Source organism: Medicago truncatula, chromosome 3 (genome assembly GCF_003473485.1).
Source record: "Medicago truncatula cultivar Jemalong A17 chromosome 3, MtrunA17r5.0-ANR, whole genome shotgun sequence".
Lineage (NCBI taxonomy): Eukaryota > Viridiplantae > Streptophyta > Magnoliopsida > Fabales > Fabaceae > Medicago > Medicago truncatula.
Genome location: NC_053044.1, coordinates 32417782 through 32436265, shown reverse-complemented (window position 1 = coordinate 32436265; position 18484 = coordinate 32417782). Strand labels below are relative to the sequence as shown.

The 18484-nt window shown below is 33.4% G+C and overlaps 2 protein-coding genes across 2 annotated transcripts; both read left to right on the top strand.

Moving 5' to 3' along the window:
• Positions 1-1353: 1353 nt before the first annotated feature.
• On the top strand, positions 1354-8347 carry LOC11406099 (uncharacterized protein At5g08430). The gene is made up of 10 exons (XM_024778536.2): positions 1354-1458; positions 2517-2596; positions 3049-3236; positions 3355-4231; positions 4596-4708; positions 5039-5098; positions 6048-6098; positions 6523-6593; positions 6719-6993; positions 7461-8347. Exons 1-10 carry the CDS (start codon positions 1361-1363, stop codon positions 7997-7999), a joined length of 2352 nt encoding a protein of 783 aa, XP_024634304.1. The 5' UTR covers positions 1354-1360; the 3' UTR covers positions 8000-8347.
• Positions 8348-10914: 2567 nt separating this feature from the next.
• Positions 10915-17698, top strand: LOC11405187 (uncharacterized protein At5g08430). The gene is made up of 10 exons (XM_024778384.2): positions 10915-11208; positions 11837-11916; positions 12311-12498; positions 12589-13468; positions 13792-13904; positions 14250-14309; positions 15451-15501; positions 15943-16013; positions 16140-16393; positions 16920-17698. The coding sequence occupies exons 1-10, from the start codon at positions 11111-11113 to the stop codon at positions 17492-17494; spliced, it is 2370 nt and encodes a 789-aa protein (XP_024634152.1). The 5' UTR covers positions 10915-11110; the 3' UTR covers positions 17495-17698.
• The last annotated feature ends 786 nt before the right edge of the window (positions 17699-18484 follow it).

Genomic DNA, 18484 nt, shown 5'->3' with positions numbered 1-18484 from the left:
ATGGACAAAGGACTTTAACACACTCCAAAGGTAAACTCATGCACAAGTATTGATTCTATTGTTAAAATTGCCTTAAGAGTATTCATGAAATTGCGAGAGCAATTGGGACACCTTTAATTCGTGACACCGTTGCTCAAAATAACATCTTCGGTCACTACACGAGGGTGTTAGTTGCATTTAAGCTAGCTGATGAATATGAATGGATGTCTGACTTTGGTTCCCATTGTCAAATTATCGGTCATGATGTGACCGCTTGCCGTTGGATAATGCCAAAGCAAGCTTTGGAGAAAGTCATGATGTGGCTTTTCTTTACATATTTGTAGGCATATATATATATATATATATATATATGTTGTTTTATGTTCTTAATACGAATGTTGTGAGTTTGTTCGTAAATTCATTGTTTTTGTTTTTAACGAATTTGAATTTGTATTATATCGATGTGATCTATCAATTTAAATGAACAAATATCATTTATTTTTTTGAAAAATATTTTTTTTTTAAAAAAATGTGAAAAATGCAAAGAAAACTTATATATAAATACTAAGGGAGTACACAAGATAATATCATTATAATTAAACTCATTTATTTTTGAAGGATAAACTCATTTATTTATTATTACAATATGGATGATAAAAATTCACCTAAGAAATTCTACAATGATCAAAAGCATAAATGAATAGTGTTTGAGTCAAGATTTTTTCTAATAATAAAAAATAAATAATCCACTTGGATTGGCCTAGTGGTATTGGCTTGGGATCTGAGAGTGTGCTCCTCCTCAAATTCTCAACCCCGATACCAATTTAGGTGGACTAATTTAACTTCTTAAAAAAATAAAAAATAAAAAAGAAATTGATAATAAATGTGACTGAATACTATTTATTTATGTCTGTCTCATGTCCTCAAAAATGAAATAATAAATATTTTTTTTGTTAAATAATTTAGTGGCTAGAGCTGACACATTTTAAATATAAAAAATAGATATCGGAGATTCGAACCTCAACCTCTATTTATTATAATACACAATATCTTCCCAACTAAATTCACGAGTGTATTTGTACAACATAGCAATAAAATTTCCGAGTAATAATAATGATGATTTTCGGACAAATTCACCACCTTACAGTCACTCACTCACTCAGTCACTTTCACCTTTTAGTATAGCCATCCATTTATTTATGTAACAAATTCACACAAATACATTTTCTTTCATTTTCGTAACGCTTCAAACGTTCCTTACAAGGTATAGTATCTCATCTTCTACTCTCTCTCTTTCTGTAAAATCGATCACATTTTCGTTTTCTTCACCTACACGGTTGAGTTATAACTTATACGTTTCATAAAAGGTGACATTTCAAAGATGGGAAAAAAGAATAACAAAAGAAAAAAGGAAGAGATCGCTGAAGAATGGTGCTTTGTTTGCAAAGATGGTGGTGAACTGAGAGTATGTGATTTCAGGTATATATCTTCTCAAAACATCAATGCATGCATGTTATTATTTTTGTGAAATTAATTTCACTATTGTAGTAGATTTTGCTCTTTATGTAGTCTCAGCTGAAGATTCTCACAAACTTTAGGTCATGGTAATTTTCATGCATATATATTTAGGTATCTTCAACATCAATGCATGTTATCATTACGATCATGATCTACTAACTTGATCATAGTTATAAGCCCTTAAAACTATTTTTCAGGTCTTCAAAACGATGTTTGGTGTTGCATGAGTTTGTGACATTTTTAGGGATCATCACCTACGATACCCATTTAATTTACTCTCTTTGTTTCAAATTAATCAATAGTTTTCTTTTTTTTCCTTTAAAATTTTCTTATTTACTGATAGATAGTTTATTAGCTTTTCAATGAAATTAATTTTTAATCTAATATTTTCCCCAAATGAACAGTGTGTTCATACTCCAAAGTCATTACATGAAATTGATTGAGTAACATTTATTTATTGTTAGTAGCCCTGACACCTGTGATGGAAGGAGCATTCGACATTGACACATGTGTGTGAGATCATGTTCATTTAATTGACTTTTTCAAACTTTTACCTTTGTTTGTATCAATGTCGTCTTCGGTGTCCATGTCTGCGCTTCATAGATTTGTTACACTCATCATTGTTTTTCTTAATCAGTGATGAAAAAAATCGTAAACGTTGATTAATATGAAACAAATTTTGTAACATTTATCGTATCGTATTTAAATTGAGTGATATCAGCCTAAAAGCATTTATCATATCATCTGCTAGTTTGCTGTTTTTTCTAATTGGTCGCAGTCATTTCATACTTGTTTCCTATCTTGCATGTGCTTGCCTTACAAAAAACAGGATAACTGCGAGGTAGTTTTCACGAAGAAGTTGCTGGTATTTAGGTTATATTTAGTTTTTGTTGGTAGATTTGTTGTTTTTATGAAGCAAAGCTTTTGATCACTATCGTTAGCATGTTTTACTGTTGGATACTTGGATCATTTTGTAAATGACATTTTTGTGTGACTTTCTTTTTTATGGTTGATTAAAGGGATTGCCTTAAAACCTATCATGCTAAATGCCTGGGTCATGATGCTTCCTTTATGGAGAATGACAATAATTGGTGTTGTGGTAAGCTGCTTCATCTTTTATTTTTGCCTTTACCGTAGGAAATTCAATTACTTTTGTTAGTGTGATACACATTTATGCATTTGATCCCACCATGACAATTAGCCATCTTGTATCTTTCTTGAAAATATGCTCTTGCCCGAGTTTAGATTTCAAACACTCTATATGCATATCCTGAATCCTGATTATATAAAAAATACTTGAGAAGTTGGTGTTATGTTTCTCTTCAACTCTAAGGGATTATACTTTTTATGTGATATATTTATTTAGTTGCTAGCATTGCTGTAGAAAACTGCACCAGAATTGACAACCTCGTAAACTTTTTAAACCGTGTTGGTTGTTGCGATTAAATTCATTCTTTATTATGTTTTCTTTGTCTGTTCCTGTTTAAGAAAATATGGCCAAATGTATTTTAATTACTTTGATGCTGAATGGCTTTTGAATAATTTTTATAGGTTCCCATTATTGCTACCTTTGCGGTAGAGCATCGAAGTTTATGTGCTTGTGTTGCCCAATAGCTGTTTGTGGAAGATGCTTCTATGATGCTGAATTTGCCACTGTCAAAAGAAACAAAGGATTTTGTAGGCACTGCTCAAAACTTGCATTTCTAATTGAGACAAATGCTGATGTTGATTCTGATGGGGTGAGATGTTTTTTTCAATCATGCCTTATATTATGTCCAGCAAAAGAAACAGAAACCAGGCTGTATAAATTTTCCCTTTCTCTGTATATCTTGTAATTATGTGCTTTTTCATTTGCAGGAGAAGATAGATATGAGAGATCCAGATACAGTTGAAAGTTACTTTTTAGAATATTATCAAGTTATCAAAGAAAGAGAAGGGCTGAATTCTCAGGATATTTACATTGCCCGTGACATCGTTAAAAATGGGAAAAACAAGCGTGACTTGGATCCGTATGAAATAGGTGAGGGGGAAGATGATACTGGTGATTCTGATGTGAGCAACTTTATAGGATCTGATTGTGACGACTTCGATGAAACGTCAAGAGTTAAATCAGTGAAGAGAAAGAAGTGTACGAAAAAGCTCAAATCAATAAAAGGGAAAGTAGCGAAAGATAAGAAAAAGGATTTTGTAGGATGGGGTTCAAGAAGTCTCATAGATTTTCTTAAAAATATTGGTAGAGACACGACCAAAGCTTTTTCCGAAATTGAAGTTGCTTCGATCGTCAATGATTACTGCCACAAACACCAGCTTTTTGACCCCAAGAAAAAGAAGATAATCTGTGATGCAAATTTAAAAACTTTGCTGAGGCGGCGGAAAACAGTTAAAAAGAACAACATACAGAAGCTTCTTGCATCTCATTTTGTAGATAATTTTGAAGAAACTGATAGTAGTTCAGAAGAAAGGGATGACAATGAGGCATTCAAATTTCGAAAGCACAGAAATTTGAATTCAACTATAAAATCTTGTCAGAATGTACGTTCGAAAGAGCTGCCAAGTGGATTTGCAGCTATAGTTAGTTCAAACATAAAACTTGTCTACCTGAAGAGGAGCTTAATTGAGGAGCTTTTGAAGCAACCAGAAACCGATGGCAAAGTGTTGGGAAGTTATGTTAGAATCAAATCCGACCCAAATGACTATTTACAAAAGAATTCTCATCTGCTCGTACAAGTCAAAGGTACTCTTGGTCTTTGCTTAAAGTTACTGGTCTGAAAAAATAAACCATACAATTTTTTATTAACAGCTAAGTAGTTAGTTTTGCTAGCTTCAGATTTTCAAGTACAGTACCGATACTATCATATTCTCATTTTTCTTGGTCTTATTTCTAAAATCTTGTTTTTGCTTCATGATTAAATGTATTATTTTAAGTAGAAGAGGATCATACATGTAATTTTGATAGCAATTTGCTTTAATTGGTACAAAAGAATATTGCACACGACTAAGTCATACATTGCTGCAGAAGGAAGTCAACATGAGTGACCTTTTATTTGCTATCATACTTTTCTTATATGCATACATTGATATATGTATCTGTATCACAGGAATCAACAGATCATCAAAGCAAGATGACATCAGCCAAGAAATTCTGCTCCGGCTTTCTAATGTGCCAAAAGATGTACCTATCAGCCAAATTTCTGATGTTGACTTTTCTGAGGTATTATTACTTTGCCAACAATATTTTCTGATGCAATATCCCCCAATTCTGAATCCTGGTTGCAATCAAAGTAGTATTTTCCAAGTTAAAATGAAACTAATTTTCTAAACCATTTTTCTATTAGATGTTGAATATACTATATTATTTCCTGAGTAAGAGCATAGCTGGGTTTCTGACGTGGAGGTCATTATTTGTTATTGATTTCAAAATTTGTTGATGTTATCCGATATGATTTGTGTATCCATATTCTTCAAAAAAAAGTATGCCTATGATTTTTGTAAACCATACACTCACCTTAGTTGGTCCTAATCATAAGCATTATATCTGCAGGAAGAATGTCAAGATCTGTATCAGAGAATGACAAATGGTCTGCCCCAAAAGCCAACTATAGTAAGTTCTCTGTGTGTGAGTGATTTAGTATGTGCAAGAAAAAATTATGCTTGGTCATTTGATCGGATATAAATATGGTCCCTGTAAATCTTTTCAGATTTTAATAGTAAAAATTTATTATTATGTGGTGCAATATTATGGGGATGTACTAGAAAATATCTTAAAAGGAAATGGTAAATGAAGTTTATTTAATAACATAGTAATAAAAGTAATACTTCTACAGAAGCTTCTTTGCAGTACATATACATCAGGTATCCATATATCAAGATTGAGATTTAAGCTGGAGCATATTAAGCTAGTCTACCATTATACCAATTTCTTCAAAATCTAGCCTTAAATTAATGCTGTTCACTTGTTTCAACTATTCTTTTGCCTGAAATATAAATGTAACAGATCCTCACCTTACCACATGCTTGATAAAATCTAATATTCATTATTTTGTTTGATAATTAAAATGTAAAGGTAGTAGCCAGTGCATGTTTTGACTCTTTGACATTGAAGTCAAAGTCTATTTCTTCCATTGTAGAAATCATAGAAAGCTATATGTCCACATGGTTATTAGGGCATGTCTTTTCACTTCACGCCCAATGTAGCATTTATTAATGTGTAATGTCATATGATTGAAGCTAATATTATACATGTCAATGGCATAGAAGGGGCCGTTGAACCGGTGGGAAAAGGAGAGGGGTCGCATGGGATACGATGTAAATCACAGGGGAGAAGCAAAAATACCAACAGCTCATTGAGAAACAAAAGCATACTATAGATTTAATGCCACACAATCTAGGCGTTTTTATTTTTTGTTTTCTCTCAGAATCTTTAAAAAAAAAATTGTCATTTTAAATGACATTGATTTTATGGTTATTCCCTTGTGTGAGAATTGTATTTATTAAATATTAACTGATTGACTTTGTTGTGACCAAATGATAACCACCGTTGTGTTTCACAGCTGGAGCTTGAGAAGAAAGCCAGAACTCTGCATGAAGATATCACAAAGCATGTATGTCACATATAAATATCATTCTGTTGTGTAATATAATCCCTTTTTCTATTGTAAATATAGAGCTCAATATAATTCAAAGTGAAGTTTCTTGCAATCTAGCATGTGAACATGGGCTATGAATCATGAAATTTAAAAACGGCACAAACTCTTTCTATTTCCCAACGTACAAAAAGATGATTATACATGCATAGAATTTACATTCACATAATTGAGAATGTGCCAGGAGGCGGTAAATCTACAAAACAAACTGGAAATTAAGAATCTTCCCTTAAGTTATCCCTCCCACCCTTTATCCCCATAAGTTCATTTGTCTAATGCTTATTAACATTATAGAACATTTCTGTTTGCTTTGGAGTATAAAAGAACCTCTGATCTATCATATTTTGTTACTGATATTTGTCTCTTCTGCTTTATATGGCAGTGGATCTCAAGGGAGATAGAATTGTTACGAAATCGTATTGATCGGGCCAATGAAAAGGGATGGAGGAGAGAATATCCTTTCATGATATATTTAGTAATGTTATGACATATTAGAAGCTAAATGCCAAAATGTTGTGAATTGTATTTTGTTACCTAATTTAATGCTGACAATTTGTGCCTTAACCATTTTTTCATACACTTGCTCAGTACATGGACCAAAAACAGAAGCTTGAGTCTGCAGCCGAACAATCACGTTTATTAAGTGAAATTCCAAAAGTAATTCCGGAACTGGTCGGTACCAATCTGTCGCCAGAAGATTCTTCAAGAAAAGATATGCTAGAGAAAAAAGATTTGCCAGAATTAGACATTGGAGAGACTTGTGACGCTTTTGGACAATACTCCAGTGAAGAGACTTGTGACTCCACACATGATGGTTTTACCCAATGTCCGGATAAGAGAGCAGATGTTGTAGGTCTGTGAGGCTTCTCTACTCTCTCTTCATATATCTATTATGTGCATCTGTCATTTTCTTTCACATTGTCATGCTGTGATTTGTCATTGCATTAAGATTCTGTCTACAGTGACGACTTAGAAGCCAAACATACTGGCTGGTGTTAATAATGGCATTCATGTGCTGCTTCTTGCATTCTTCCTTTTAATGTTGTTTGTTTTCCATTTCTCAGTGATGCACTCCGATATCACAGTCTGATTTCAATATAATATATCCTTTAATATTTTATTATGCTCAAGAGGATCACTTTCACTTATTTATAATCTAATTGTGATATTTTTTTTTATTATTTTGTTCATATATCTGATTCACCGATTGAGGTTCTTCACATAGAAAAAAAGTTAACGTGCCACTAATTTCATATAAGTTTTTACCAAGTATGTGTAAAATGTATCTCACAATATCCTGTGTTAATTTTCATGACTTAGGTCCAAAATCTCCTGTGAAAAATAACCAAGATGATCCAGCCTTTCCTGCCCCTGTTGAACAACTATCTGCACTTCTTAAAGAATCAAACTCTAATTGTCAGACCTTAAACCCAGAAAAATGTGGCTTGCCTCAATCAAGTAACACTATATCTGCTTCTGATGATGTAAATTGCAGAAATCTGAGTACTGACATGGATGCCAATCATGCAGTAAAGGAAAGGCGAAGCGCTTCGGTTGCTGATCCCGTTAAGGTGATCGTCAATGATGCTACAGTGTTAAGTGACAGTGATGAAGAGGATGTGAGTATTGAAGTAACTTCATCTGGAAGAAAGGGAGTGGAGAGTATTGATATTCCTATTTGGTACTGTTCGGGTGTTCGTGGCTGTGGAACAAGAGGGCCTTTTCCAATGACTGTACTCAAACACTGGAGTGAATTGGATTCCACATATGCTCCCTTAGACTTCAAGGTCTGGAAGACGGGTGAGAGTGAAAGAGAGGCAATGCTTCTAAGGGATGCACTTAAGCTCTTTTTTCCTTGATGTCAAAGGATAAAAAAGTACTTTATCCTTTGACACTTTGTGAGATCGAAAAATTTGCCAGTATAATTCTTATCTCTCATGTGAATCTCTAACATGTTCTTATTTCTTCCACTCATTGTCATACAATCTCAGGAGAGACTCAACTCAGTGATGTTTTTGAAGATGTCAAACTGCTAACTGTCCGCACCGTAAATCCAAGAATTTCACAAATCCAAACACATGCAATGTTTTTGAACATCAAAATACTGATTCCAAATGTGTTTATCTCATAAAATTATGATCAGGTTTCAACCATTATCCACAGTTTCATGGAGTACAATAAATTTTCAAGAATTTATATTTTTAAAATTTCTGGATGGCTGCATAATTCAAATTTTACTGCATACGCAAACTAGTGAAGCTAGATAAGGGAAAAATGATTTAAAGCTAGATAAGCTAGATAAGAAAAATTAAAGAAAATGTGAATGCATTTGAGACCTTATATCCACTCATACTCCAACAAATCAATTTCTTCTTCATTTTCATTTACATTACACCTTATATGTATTATATTATATCCCTCTTCATCATTCAACAAATCCACTCAACACATTTTCACCTAAACGTTCCTTACAAGGTAAGTACCTACACTACATTTTTCTCTCTTATTTGATCATATGAAGGGCTAAGGTGTGTTATGAGTGTCTTATTTGGTGCATTAGGATTCACCGGTGTATGTGATTTGTTGTTGCGCCTTATTGAGCTTAAATTGTTCTAAGCCAACTGTTATGAAAACCATTTATAAAACGTGGCGTTGATTTTAATCATTTGAAAAATACTTTGAAAGAAAAGGTTTCACTCTAATTTGGTTAAATGACGATTATGAATGTTTTACTCAAAAGCTTTAGTTGTTTTAAATATAAAAAACTGCATTCTTGCTGTTAAAATTAAAGTGTTGAGAGGCAGTATTGAGTGGTGAGCTGGATTTGGTTCGAGACTTAGATTATTAAGAATGAATCTCATGATAATTAAAGGGTGTGAAACCAAGTATTTTTGTTGATGAATGTTAATCTCTACGTGATTTGAGAGATAATAAGTGTATATATGTTGTTAACTTGAGATGAACTATAAGGTATTTTATTGTTGTGTAAAGTGTGAATTCGTAGAAAATTTTATGTGAACATAAGAAGCTGAGTTTTTAGTAGTGAGATGTAAGAATGTTATTAATATTGGAATATTAATCAATAATTATTGTTCAGAATCTGAAGTGCAGCTTCTGAACATGAGTTTCTAAAGTGCAGCTTCTGATGTCTTCAGAAGCATAGTCTAGTAATCAATCTTGGTTAGCATGTTAACCAGGGTAGTTAGTTTATTAGAGGAGTTTGTTATAACGTCCAGTTGTATATATACTCACTCATATGTTGTAAATAATAACAATCATTGATCAATAACTACCCTGGTAGTTATTAAGTGATATTTGGAAGCATAGGGTAAAGGAATACTTGAAGATTATAGTAGTGTAAACTTTAATTGTTTGTTAAAAGATGATAAACACCGGGAGAGTGTGAATATTTTTAAGAGAAATGATATTTGTACAACTATTTGATAATAATTTTTGTGACAACTTTCTCTCTCATACTCATATTAAGTTTTTATTTTCTCTCTCTATTATTTTGGTTTTTGTATCAATACCTACTTATCTTGGTAAATTTATAGCTGTCCCAAAAATTGTCACATAAATCGTTGTCTAAATAACACATCTCTATTTTTAATATTATAAAAGGAATTGGTTAAAGTTTAAGTGGATACCCTAAGACAGTTGACCTTTAAGCCAATGGTTTGGGTGGAGAACTAAGTGACCCCTAGAACTTATGTTAAAGAAATTTGAGGTAAGTCTGTATTAAATATTAAATATTTTACGTTATGAATAAAATGTTTAAAGATTATTGGGATTAATAATCTTCAAGGAGTTGATTTCATTGGAAATACTAAAACCATCCATAACATATAGCATCCTAAATATTGGTTTTTTTTTTTTTTTAATAAGCCAAAATGAAATTATATAGGCTTAAATGCTCTTTTGGTCCTTAAATATCTAATTGGTATATCGCTTTGGTCCCTTAACTAAAAAAAAGATTGTTTGAGTATTTTAAGTTTATTTTTAATCTCGTTTTGATCCCTTCTGTTCGGTTTCCGTTAGGTTAAATAAAAAACGTCAAGTGTGGACACATATCACCTTGTCATTGGCTTGAGAATTTTTTTTTACAAAAAAAAGTTATTTTTTAATAAAAAAATATAATTTTTTTTTACAATTTTTTTTATTATATATATTTTTTAAGGTGACACGTGTCACTTTGTCATTGGCTTTGGGATTTTTTTTAAAAAAAATAAATTATTTTTTTGTAAAAAAACAATTTATCTCAGAGCCAATGACAAGGTGACACGTGTCCAGGAGTTAACTTTTTTTGTAAACCCTAACGGAAACTTAACAGAAAGGATTAAAACGAGACTAAAAAAAAAAACTTAAAGTACTCAAACAATCTTTTTTTTAATTAAGGGACCAAAGCGATACCAATTAAATACTTAATCGACCAAAAGAGCATTTAAGCCAAATCAAAATAGTAAGTTTATCATGTAACTTGTGCCTTTTATATTAAATATAAAGTAATTTTATAATAAATCATTTTTGTTCAAACTAGATTCAAACTGAAAAACTTAGTTAAGTTAGAAGAGACTCGTGTGTCCTCGTGAGCTTAGCTCGGTTGGTAGGTACAATGCATAATATATGTAAGGTCCAGGTTTAAGCTCCGATCATCACTAAAAGAAGAGACCCGTATTATGTCATCTAAACGCTTTTAGGTTAATTAATTATGTTTGATAATTGAATTGAGATATTCCCACAGTACTTTATGCTGAATTGGAAAAGGGAAATATTGACTTTTACGTCAGATTTCCTAAAAAGTGTATAGGTTAGTACTAAAGTGTTTTGGAGAGTTGCATGCATCTGTAGCATAGTAATAATGATCTTTTGTCACTTTCATTAAGGTTCCTTACAAGGTAGGTACCTCTTCTTTCTTTACTCTCTCATTTCTTGATCAATGTTCTTGAGTTTCAAAGGTTTTAGCAGCAAAAATGGTGAAAAAGAATAACAAAAGAAAGAAGGAAGAGATTGCTGAAGGTTGTTGCTTTTCTTGCAAAGATGGTGGTCAAATGAGGGTCTGTGATTCTAGGTAGGTAACTTCTCAAACCATCATATCCTCTAGTCTAGAATACATGTTTTACTCTCTCCGTTTCATATTAAACATGTCTCTTTTTTATTTACTGATATTTTAGGTTTTCAATCAAATTAATTTCTTATTCTAATTTTGTTACCATAATGTTAAACCTTGGTTAATATGAAACAAATTGTGTAGTATTAATATTTATCATATCATAATATATCAACCTTAGAGCACTTGGATGAGATCATAAAGGATCTCTTCAAGCAAAACCAGAGGTCATGGGTTCAAAATCCAGCTATGGGAATGCAGCAGTGTTAAATTCTCTGAGAGAGTTATGCCACGCCACTCATTGTAGACATGAAGCAGGGACACTCCTTGGATTAGGCGTGTCCCAGTGTCGGACACGTGTCGTGTCCACGACACCGACACTTGTAATTACACTGAATTATGTGATTTTTTCAAATTATTAGCTATGTCGGCGTGTCAGTTTCCGTGTCGTGTCCGGTGTCCGTGCTTGATGTAGTCCTACCCGGATCGAGAGATTAGTCTCTGCAGCTTGGTCATTACTATCATTGGTATGTTTTACTGTTGGATACCAAAGTTTGTTTGTGATTTTCTTTTTTATGGTTGATTACAGGGATTGCTTTAAAGCCTATCACGCGGAATGTGTGAAACAAGATGCCTCCTTTTTGACGAATGACAATAGGTGGTGTTGTGGTAAGCTGCTTCACCGTTTATTTTTGCCTTTGCTATAGAGCATTCAATTACATTTCCCGGAAAATATGCTCTTGCCCGAGTTTTGCTTTTGAACACTCAATATACTGTTTGAACCTGCATATCCTGAATCCTGATTATGTCAAAAATACTTGAGAAGTTAATTCTTCAACTCTATGAGATTTTACTTTTTATGTGATATATTTATTTATTTTCCCAGCACTGTTGTAGAACACTGTACCGGAATAGGCAACCTTGTAAACTTTATAACCTGTGTAGGTTGTTGTGATTAAATTCATTCTTTTTTATGTTTTCTTTGTATGTTCTTGTTTAAGAGAATATGGCAAAATATATTTTAATTATTTGGATGCCGAATGACTTTTGAATAATTTTATAGGTTCCCATTTTTGCTACCTTTGCGGTAGAGCATCGAAGTTTAGGTGCTTCTGTTGCCCAATAGCTGTTTGTGGAAAATGCTTCTATGATGCTGAATTTGCTACTGTCAAAACAACCAAAGGATTTTGTAGGCACTGCTCAAAACTTGCATTTCTAATTGAGACAAATGCTGACATTGATTCTGATGGGGTTAGATATTTGTTTCAATCATGCCTTGTATTACCACTTTCTCTCCCTCTCTCTCCATATGTTTTATAATTATGTGATTTTCATTTGCAGGAGAAGATAGATATGAGAGATCCAGATACAGTTGAAAGTTACTTTTTAGAATATTATCAAGTTATCAAAAAAAAGGAAGGGTGGAATTCTCAGGATGTTTATATTGCCCGTGACATCATTAAAAATGGAAACATCAAGCGTGACTTGGAACCGTATGAAAGAGGTGAGGGGGAAGATACCGGTGAATCTGATGCAAGTGACTTTATAGGTTCTGATTCTGACGACTTGGTTGGCACGTCAAGAGTTAAACCAGTAAAGAGAAAGAAGAATAAGGTTAAATCAATAAATGGGAAAGTAACAAAAGATAAGAAAAAGGATTTTGTTGGATGGGGTTCAAGAAGTCTCATAGATTTTCTTAAAAATATTGGTGAAGACACGACCAAAGCTTTTTCCGAAATTGATGTTGCTTCGATCATCCATAAGTACTGCCAAAAAAACCAGCTTTTTGACCCCAAGAAAAAGAAGATGGTAATCTGCGATGCAAATTTAATAACTTTGTTGAGGCAGAGAACAATTAATAAGAACAACATACAAAAGCTTCTTGCATCGCATTTTGCAGATAATTTTGAAGAAACTGATAGTAATATCAGTAGTTCAGAAGAAAGGGATGATAATGAGGCATTCAAATTTCGAAAGCACAGAAATTTGAATTCAACTATAAAATCTTGTCAGAATGTACGTTCCAAAGAGCTGCCAAGTGGATTTGCAGGAATAATTAGTTCAAACATAAAACTTGTCTACTTGAAGAGGAGCTTAATTGAGGAGCTTTTGAAGCAACCAGATACCTTTGCTGGCAAAGTGTTGGGAAGTTATGTTAGAACCAAATCCGACCCAAATGACTATTTACAGAAGAATTCTCATCTGCTTTTAGAAGTAACAGGTAATCTTGGTCTTCGCTTAAAACTTACTGGTCTGAAAAAATCTAGCATACAACTTTTTATTAAAAGTACAGTAGTTAGTTTTGCTAGCAAGAGGATCATACATGTAATTTTGATGCAATTTGCTTTAATTTGTAGAAAATAATATTGCACATGACTAAGTCGTACATTGTATCAAAAGCTTTCATCAGCAGGCAAAGAATATTGCACATAACTAAGTCATACATTGCCACAGAAGGAATTCAACATGAGTGACCTTCTTTTACTAGCTATCATACCTTTCTTATATGCATACATATACGTAATATACGTATCCATATCACAGGAATAAGAAGATCATCAAACCAAGACGAAATCAACCAAGAAATTCTGCTCCGGCTTTCTAATGTGCCCAAAGATGTATCTATCAGCCAAATTTCTGATGTTGACTTTTCTGAGGTATTATTACTTTGCTAACAATATTTTCTGCTGCAATGTCCCACAATTCTGAAACCTGGTTTCAATCAAAGTAGTGGTTTCCAAGTTAAAATGGAAACTCATTTCCAAAACCATTTTTCTATAATTTGTTTAATATATTGTATTATTTCCGGCGTAAGACCATAGCTGGGTTTCTGATGTGAAGGTGATTATTTGTTATTGATTTCATAGTTTGTTGATGTTATCCGATATGATTTTTGTATCCATAATCTTCAAACAAAACAAAAATTATGCCTAGGATATGGGTTCTGCTGTAAACCATACACTCACCCTAGTTGGTCCTAATCATAAGCATTATATCTGCAGGAAGAATGTCAAGATCTGTATCAGAGAATGACAAATGGTCAGCTCAAAAAGCCAACTCTGGTAAGTTTGCTGTATGTGAGTCATTAGTATGTGCGATGAAAAAAACTTATGCTTGGTCATCTGATCATATATGAATTAGGTCCCTGTAAATCTTTTCAGATTTTAACAGTAAGAATTTATTATTTTGTGGTTAATATTTTCACCCTTACTTGAAAATATCTCAAAAAGTAAGGGTGAATGAATTTCATTTAATAATATAGTAATAAAAGTAATACATCTACAGAAGCTTCTTTGCCGTACATATACATCATCAGGTATCCATAGATCAAGTTTGAGACTTAAGCTAGAGGATATTAATTTTTGTAGCTATCTACTAGTCTACTGATATACCAATTTCTTTGCAATCAAGCATTAAATTAATGCTATTCACTTGTTTCAACTATTCTTTTGCCTGAAATATAAATGCAACAGATCCTCACCTGAACACATGCTTGATAAAATCTAATATTCATTTTTTCGTTTGGTAATTAAAATGTAAAGGTAGTAGCCAACACATGTTTTGACTCTTCGACATTGATGTCAACGTCTATTTATTCCATTGTAGAAATTATAGAAAGCTATATCTCCACATGGTTATTAGGGCCTGTCTTTTCATTTCACGCCTAATGTAACATTTCTTAATAAGTAATGTTATGTGATTGAAGCTAATATGTGTCAATGGCATAGAGAAGGGGCCATTTAACTGGTGGGAAAAGGAGAAGGGTCACACGGGATGCGATTTAATTCACATGGGAGAAGCAATGATGAGCATTAATACCAACAGCCGATTGAGAAACATAAGCATACTATAGATTTAATGCCACATATGCAATAGTTGCAACATTTATTGGAATCTAGTAAGAGTTTCAGTTATTAAAGTGAGGGAAGACTAGATGGTTAGTCATTAAGAAGAGAGTTTCAGTTATATAAGAGAGGGAAGCCTAGAGGGTGATTCATTCAGAAACTTTATTAAGAATTGTTTAAGAGAGTTCTCTGCTTTTGTTTTCTGTCAGAATCTTTAAAAAAATTCTGTCATTTTAAACGACATCGATTTTGGGCATTCCCTTGTGTGAGAATTGTGTTTCTTACTAGTAAGAATTAATTTGTTGATAATTGATTAAATTTGTAGTGACCAAATGATAACCACCTTTGTGTTTCACAGCTGGAGCTTGAGCAGAAAGCCAGAACTCTGCATGAAGATATCACAAAGCATGTATGTCACATATCAATATTATTCTGTTGTGTAATATAATCCCTTTTTCTATTGTAAAGATAGAGCTCAATATAATTCAAGGTGAAGTTTCTTGCAATCTAGCATGTGAACATGGGCTATGAATCATGAAATTTAAAAACGGCAAAAACTCTCTTTCTAGTTCCCAACGTAGAAAAAAATTATTATACATGCATAGAATTTACATTCACATAATTGTGATATTTACTTGAGAATGTGCCAGGAGGCAGTAAATCTACAAAACAAACTGGAAATTAAGAATCTTCCTTTAAGTTATCCCTCCCATCCTTTATCCCCAATAGTTCATTTGTCTAATGCTTATTAACATTATTGAACATTTCTGTTTGCTTTGGAGTATAAAAGAACCTCTGATCTATCATATTTTGTTACTGATATTTGTCTCTTTTCTGCGTTATATGGCAGTGGATCTCAAGGGAGATAGAATTGTTACGAAATCGTATTGATCGGGCCAATGAAAAGGGATGGAGGAGAGAATATCCTTTTGTGATGATTTTATTAATGTCACCTCCTATTAAAAGCTAAATGGAAAAATGTTGTGAATTGGTAATTTGTTCCCTAATTTAATGCCAACAATTTGTGCCTTAACCATTTTTCCATACACTTGCTCAGTACATGGACCAAAAACAGAAGCTTGAGTCTGCATCCGAACAATCACGTTTATTAAGTGAAATTCCGAAAGTAATTCCTGAACTGGTTGGTACCAATCTGTCACCAGAAGATTCCTCAAGAAAAGATAAGTTTGAACAAAATGATTTGCAAGTTGTAGCCATTGGAGAGACTTGTAACTCTGGAGGACAGTACTCCACACATAATGGTTTTGCTCTATGTCTGGATAAGAGAACAGATGTTGTAGGTCTGTCAGGATTTCCTATCTATACTCCCTCTTCTTTCATATATCTATTGTGTGCTTTAGCTACTTCGAGTTTTTAACATTCTGTAAATAAGATTCTTGATATCGCATCTATACTTTTCTTCACATTGTCATGCTGTGATTTGTCATTGCATTGAGATTCTCTTTACAGTGACGACTTAGAAGCCAAATATATTGGCTGGTGTTAATAACCCCATTGATGTGTTGCTTCTTGCTTTCTTCCTTTTAATGTTGTTTATTTCCATTTCCTACCGATGTACTCCGATATCACAGTCCGAGTTCAATATAATATATCCTTTAATGTTTTTATTATTTTCAAGAGGATCACTTTCACTTATTTATGATTAATAGTGATATTTGTTATTATTTTGTTCCTATATTTCATTCACTAATTGAGGTTCTTCACATAGAAAAAAGTTAACGTGCCACTAGTTTCATTTAAGTTTTTACCAAGTATATGTAAAATGTAGCTAGCTCACAGTATCTTGTGTTAATTTTCATGACTTAGGTCCAAAATCTCCGGTGAAAAATAACCAAGATGATCCAGTCTTTCCTGCCACTGTTGAACAATTATCTGTCCTTGCTGCTTCTGAAGACAAAGATGACGGAAAGCCTGCACTTCTTAAAGAATCAAACTCTAATTGTCAGACCTTAAACCCAAAAAAATGTGGCTTGCCTCAACCAAGTACTACATCTGCTTCTGAGGATGTAGATTGCAGAAATCTGAGTATTAACATGGATGCCAATCATACAGTAAAGGAAAGGCGAAGCGTTACTGTTTCAGATCCCGTTAAGGCAATCATCAATGATGTTATTGTTTTAAGTGACAGTGATGAAGAGGATGTGAATAGTAAAGTCACTTCATCTGGAAGAAAGGGAGCGGAGAGTATTGATATTCCTATTTGGTACTGTTCGGGTGTTCGTGGCTGTGGAACAAGAGGGCCTTTTCCAATGACTGTACTCAAACACTGGAGTGAATTGGATTCCACATATGCTCCCTTAGACTTCAAGGTCTGGAAGACGGGCGAGAGTGAAAGAGAGGCAATGCTTCTGAGGGATGCACTTAAGCTCTTTTTTCCCTAATGTCAAAGTAAATCAAAATGAAGGGAAATCATCTCTACTAATACATCACCAGTGTTGATAATCAGTAGTTATATATATAATTTTGTTTTCACCAAATGGCTGACTGTTTGAAATGCTGCTAGTAAAAAAGTACTTTATCCTTTGACACTTTGTGAGATCGAAAAATTTGCCCGTATAATCCTTATTTCTCATGTCAATCTCTAACATGTTTTTATTTTCCTGTACACCTTGTCATACAGTTTGAGCACAAACTCAACTCAGTGATGTTTTTGAAGTTGTCAAACTGCTAATGTCCGCACTGTAAATCCATGAATTTCACAAATCAAAACACATGCAATGTTTTTTCCTTTGTACTTTCTACCATGCTATCGACGAATTTTGTGTGAAGTTCTCTTCTAACAAAACAATTTTATATGATAGATTTTGATGGTTTTTCGAGTTAACCGAGAACAAATTGATGTTAGTTTTAAAATGAGTCTTTTAGGATGGGGGAGTATGGAGAGGCTTGGAACTGGCGTATGCGCTTATTGGCTTGGGAGGAGGAGCGGATAGGGGAGTGTAGTGCTTTTGTTGAATAACATTGTGTTATAGGTTGGAGTGGAAGACAGATGGCAATGACGCATACATTCATCTCAAAGATATACAGTCAGCTCAGCTTATCACTATACTTCACAGCTTCAAAACACTTTCCAACTGAAGATTCTTCAGACATCATTTGGCACAAGGCGGTTCCTTTAAAAATAAGTCTCATTGTTTGGCGTCTTCTACATAATCGGGTTCCTACTTCTGATAATTTATTGCAGCGGGGACTTCTTCAAAATCAACGACAGCTCTGAGTGGGTGGTTGCGGCTCTAATGAAGACATTGATCATCTATTTTTGCATTGTAATTCCTTTGGAACAATTTGGTCTTTGATTTCACATTGGATAGGTTACGATACAGTGAATCAAACACACATTTCCAAACACGTGCTTCAATTTGGGCATTTAG

What these genes read in the sequence shown, in the direction of transcription:
- LOC11406099 (XM_024778536.2), top strand. Translation starts at nt 1,361, where the DNA reads ATGGGAAAAAAGAATAACAAAAGAAAAAAGGAAGAGATCGCTGAAGAA. An exon ending in ATGAAGATATCACAAAGCAT is followed by an intron (nt 6,099 to 6,522) that starts GTATGTCACATA and finishes TTTATATGGCAG; the next exon opens with TGGATCTCAAGGGAGATAGA. An exon ending in GAAAAGGGATGGAGGAGAGA is followed by an intron (nt 6,594 to 6,718) that starts ATATCCTTTCAT and finishes ATTTTTTCATAC; the next exon opens with ACTTGCTCAGTACATGGACC.
- LOC11405187 (XM_024778384.2), top strand. Translation starts at nt 11,111, where the DNA reads ATGGTGAAAAAGAATAACAAAAGAAAGAAGGAAGAGATTGCTGAAGGT. An exon ending in CTGACATTGATTCTGATGGG is followed by an intron (nt 12,499 to 12,588) that starts GTTAGATATTTG and finishes TTTCATTTGCAG; the next exon opens with GAGAAGATAGATATGAGAGA. An exon ending in CTGATGTTGACTTTTCTGAG is followed by an intron (nt 13,905 to 14,249) that starts GTATTATTACTT and finishes TTATATCTGCAG; the next exon opens with GAAGAATGTCAAGATCTGTA.